General features: G+C 52.8%; 3 protein-coding genes across 3 annotated transcripts; all 3 read left to right on the top strand.

Annotated features, from left to right (window-relative positions):
• Positions 1–1,129: 1,129 nt before the first annotated feature.
• Positions 1,130–1,435, top strand: DQ04_13481020 (hypothetical protein; the record flags this gene model as incomplete). Its single annotated transcript, XM_009316968.1, has 1 exon — positions 1,130–1,435. The coding sequence occupies one exon, from the start codon at positions 1,130–1,132 to the stop codon at positions 1,433–1,435; it is 306 nt and encodes a 101-aa protein (XP_009315243.1).
• Positions 1,436–1,860: 425 nt separating this feature from the next.
• DQ04_13481010 (hypothetical protein) lies at positions 1,861–2,259 on the top strand (the record flags this gene model as incomplete). The annotated part of the gene is made up of 1 exon (XM_009316967.1): positions 1,861–2,259. One exon carries the CDS (start codon positions 1,861–1,863, stop codon positions 2,257–2,259), a length of 399 nt encoding a protein of 132 aa, XP_009315242.1.
• A 905-nt stretch (positions 2,260–3,164) lies between these two features.
• DQ04_13481000 (hypothetical protein) lies at positions 3,165–3,608 on the top strand (the record flags this gene model as incomplete). Its single annotated transcript, XM_009316966.1, has 1 exon — positions 3,165–3,608. The coding sequence occupies one exon, from the start codon at positions 3,165–3,167 to the stop codon at positions 3,606–3,608; it is 444 nt and encodes a 147-aa protein (XP_009315241.1).
• Between the last annotated feature and the right edge of the window lie 90 nt (positions 3,609–3,698).

Below are 3,698 nucleotides of genomic sequence, written 5' to 3'. Positions count from 1 at the left end.
GTTGTCCTTTCCTTCTGCCGGTGTTTGAGAAGCAGCTGCAACAGGAGTATTGTTAGGTACTTCCACTTCTTTCTTACCTTCTGGTATCAATTGGCCCTGTTCTACTTCCTTTCTTTCATTTATTTGAGAAGAAGCCACAACATCTTCGTTATTTACTTGACGCATTTCGGTCTTGGCAAGGTTCGCGTTTTCCTGCATATTTTGCTGCATTTGTGAATTCACGCCTCCCTGAGAGCTTGGTGAGGGCAGAATATGTTTCTTAGGTTGTATCACAACTTTATCAGCAGCCGCTACTGCGTTATTTGCAGCCTGAAGTATTTGTCCAGCTGCATCAGTTGCCTTCTTAGCGTTCCCACGTGCAGTTGTGGCATTTCCCGCTGCCGTTTTGGCCTTGTTTAGTGCCTCTGTGGCGTGTTGTGCTGCAAGTTTAGCGTACTCCTTTACTTTTTGTTTATTTGTCTCAGTCTGAAGAGCACCTGAGTTTCTTTCTGTTATTCCTGCTATCGTATGAGCTTCATCCATTGCATACTTGGCCTGCTGACTTGCAGTTGTTGCGCTCTTTTGAGCATCGGTTACGTCACTCAAACAAGAAGCTGCATTACTCGCTGCGTCACCAAGTCCAGCCTCACTTGTTTCTGCAAGTTCGAGTAACGCCTGTACTTCTTGAGGGACTAAACCATCCCACAGCCTTATTGCCCTCTCAACATTCTCCTTGATGACCTGGGACATCTGAAGTGCTTCCTTTGTTGCGGTTTCTACCAATTGTGATGAGCCTGCCGCCTTAGTGAGGAGATCTTTTGCCGCCGTAGATGTTGTCATGGCTTTCTGAGCTTTTTCTTTAACTTCAGCAGCATTTTCCTGACTAACGCCAAGATCAACAGCCTTTATCAGAGCCTCAGCTGCAGTTTGCGCAGTCGTTGCGGCAACTAACGCGTGTTCTGAAGCCTCAGATGTAGCAGTCTTCTTGTAAGCCCCTTCAGCAGTTGCTGCTGCACCCCCTGCAGCTTCCTTTACGGTTCTGAGAGCTTTCTTCACTTCATCCATGTTGCTTGTTGACGTCCCAACAGCTGGCACAATCCCGCACAGCAGCAGGAGGGCAGCAACGAACAGCACGTGGCGCACCACCAGCATGACACTGCAGTCAAAGTCGCTTCCACGCAGAGGCCTACACAAGAATCAACAACAGAGGGCAGCCAAGCACACAGTAACCACCAGTGAGAGAACAACAACGCCACACAGCACCAACAGTAAGCACCACACTCCACCAACAGCCCAGCAGTGGCACCAACAGAAGCCCAGCACATGCACAGTGCCACCCCACGCAACAACAAATAACAAAACACTTAAGGGGCGGCGCACAGTCACGCACACAGCAAGGCTCAGGCACCAAGAGAAGACATTACCCCACACCCACAACAGCAGCAAAGCACAGTGAGTGCCGTCAAAGGTTAGTGCAGTGACGTCCCCTCCCACAGCAGTGCGGCAAGACACCACACAAACAACAACAACAGTCTAATAGCATGTCAAGACTGGCTTCAGGTCGCAACACAATCACACGGATACAACCACAGACTCTGCACACAGCCCACCACACACAGCAGCAGCAGCACAGCCGGCGCATGCACCCACTCACCGCCACCGCCGCCACCCGACTCGTCTCTTCTTCCCCCGGCACCGTGCCCATGCTTCTCTTCCAGCCACACACAGCGGTCGCACCAACACCGTCCTGGGCAACGCCCGCTGAACTCCAGCAGCACGAAGAGTGAGCACCAGCCATGGTGGCAGCCACACTCCGTCTCCATGGTTCCTTGCGCGGCTTACCCCCAGCCTTCCTCGCCACCGCCGCTACCATGGCGATTTATGATCTCTGCTGGGGTTGCGGTGCGCTGTCGCGCTCGCGGGGTTGTTCTGTGGAGAGGCGTGCTTTGCCCCACCCTTCTTCTGCTCTTTGCCACTTCGTCGAATGGCGATTGCGCGGGGGCGGCGTGGCGGTTCGAGGCGGACATCGCCACCTACGTCGTCCGGATGAGGAGGGCGAAGGCAGGGGGGATTACGACGTGCCAGCCGCAGCGATTTGGTGAGCCCAGGAACCATATCGAGGCTTATACTCGCGCTGCCTACTTTAGGCAAGTGCGCTGTGGACTTTTTTTTCGTATGGCTCTCCTTTCTGGCGCTTTGTCGTGGCGAGAGGGGCTGTATGGTGCGAAGTGGGAATTGACCACCGCAACGGTTCCTCTTGTTTTGAAGAGGGGATTGTGAAGGTTTCAACGGTAAGCGAGGAACAAAATGGGATTGAATTATGCCTTATAATTATTATGGGGCTGTACGATTTTGCCGTAAGGCTCGCGTAACCGGGCAGCAGCGAAGGGCGTGAAATAATATACCGGCTGACTAAACAGCAGTAATGTCATGTTGCTGTTGTCATTGTGCTACTTCTGCTGCGACTTCACTATGCTCCTTTTTCCCATCTCTCTTTCTCTGGCAGACTCCACCGGCTGAAGCTGTATTTGATTATGTTGATGGTACGCCGTTTGTTGTGCGTGTGGGTCCTCGTTCTGTGCTGTGCGTCTTTGTGCGTGGCAGCCCAGGAGAAGGAGGAGGCGGAACCATGTAAAGGCATGGAGGCTATGGAAACCGAGGAATGCAAAAAGAAAATTGCGGTGCCCAACGTAGCGGGACCTGAGCCAGAGCCAAAAGTTGAATCAAAAGGTTAGGATGTGAACGCACAAGAAGGTGAGGATGGGCTGGAGGAGGCAGATGAGATTCGTGAAGCTTGTCAGACAAATGCCCCGTCTTCTACAGGTGTTAAGTGCACTCTATCCAAGCTGAAAGAAATTCAACAAGATCAGGCAGAAGCAGTTGGGAGTTCTTCCGATGCACAAGACGTTTCCGTTCATGCGAAGGAGGATTCTTCAAGAGCCCATAATGCAGACGGCACACCTGATTGCCTTGAAGGACAGAAAGTGCTTACGTCAGTTTTGAAGGAGAAGACTTGTGTTCCCAAAGTTCAACCTGGGAAGGATGCAAAAAGGCCCCAAAAAGGTATTGATGGCAAGGTCGGGACTTCCTCCCCTGATCAAGGTTCTCAACTCGAACCTGCACCACCACAACAAGAGGGGCCTGGCAGCACCCCCAAGACTGTAAACTCCTCACTGGGAGGACACATGAGTGCTGGCACCGTGCAGATAGGCCATGGAGCCGGTAATCCAAACAGCGCCTCGGCTCCACCGCCAGCGGGTTCCCCTGCAAAGACGGACCAGGCTGCCAGCGGATCCAGTTCTGAAAAATCTGCACGTGCTTCATCCCCAGCGGCGGTGGGAGCTCAACAGAGCCCACCAGATGGTGGTGGCAACGCTCAAACAGAATCCTCATCGAACAAGGCAGCGGTCACTCTAAAGGAGACCACTCCTATTGAAGAAGAAATTAAGGAAGAGGAGCCTGATGCCACCCAAGTCTCGTCTACTACAACAAACCCCGAAGCTTCTGCTGCCGCAGACAAACAGCCCGAAGCGGATGCCTCCACGGCCGCCAAACCAGACGCGACCACCGCCACGACGGCTGCTGCTCCTCTGCTGGTGGCAGCGCTGGCCAGTATTTCTGTGCTCTGAGCGGTGTGGTGACAAAACAAGCAGGACCTCCTAATTTGTAATTGTTTGCGACTCTTGTGGTCACTGGAGCCCACATGTTGGGTTTTTTTT

Source organism: Trypanosoma grayi, assembly GCF_000691245.1.
Source record: "Trypanosoma grayi strain ANR4 Tgr_1348_V1, whole genome shotgun sequence".
Classification (NCBI taxonomy): domain Eukaryota; phylum Euglenozoa; class Kinetoplastea; order Trypanosomatida; family Trypanosomatidae; genus Trypanosoma; species Trypanosoma grayi.
This window is presented reverse-complemented; position numbering and strand designations above follow the sequence as displayed.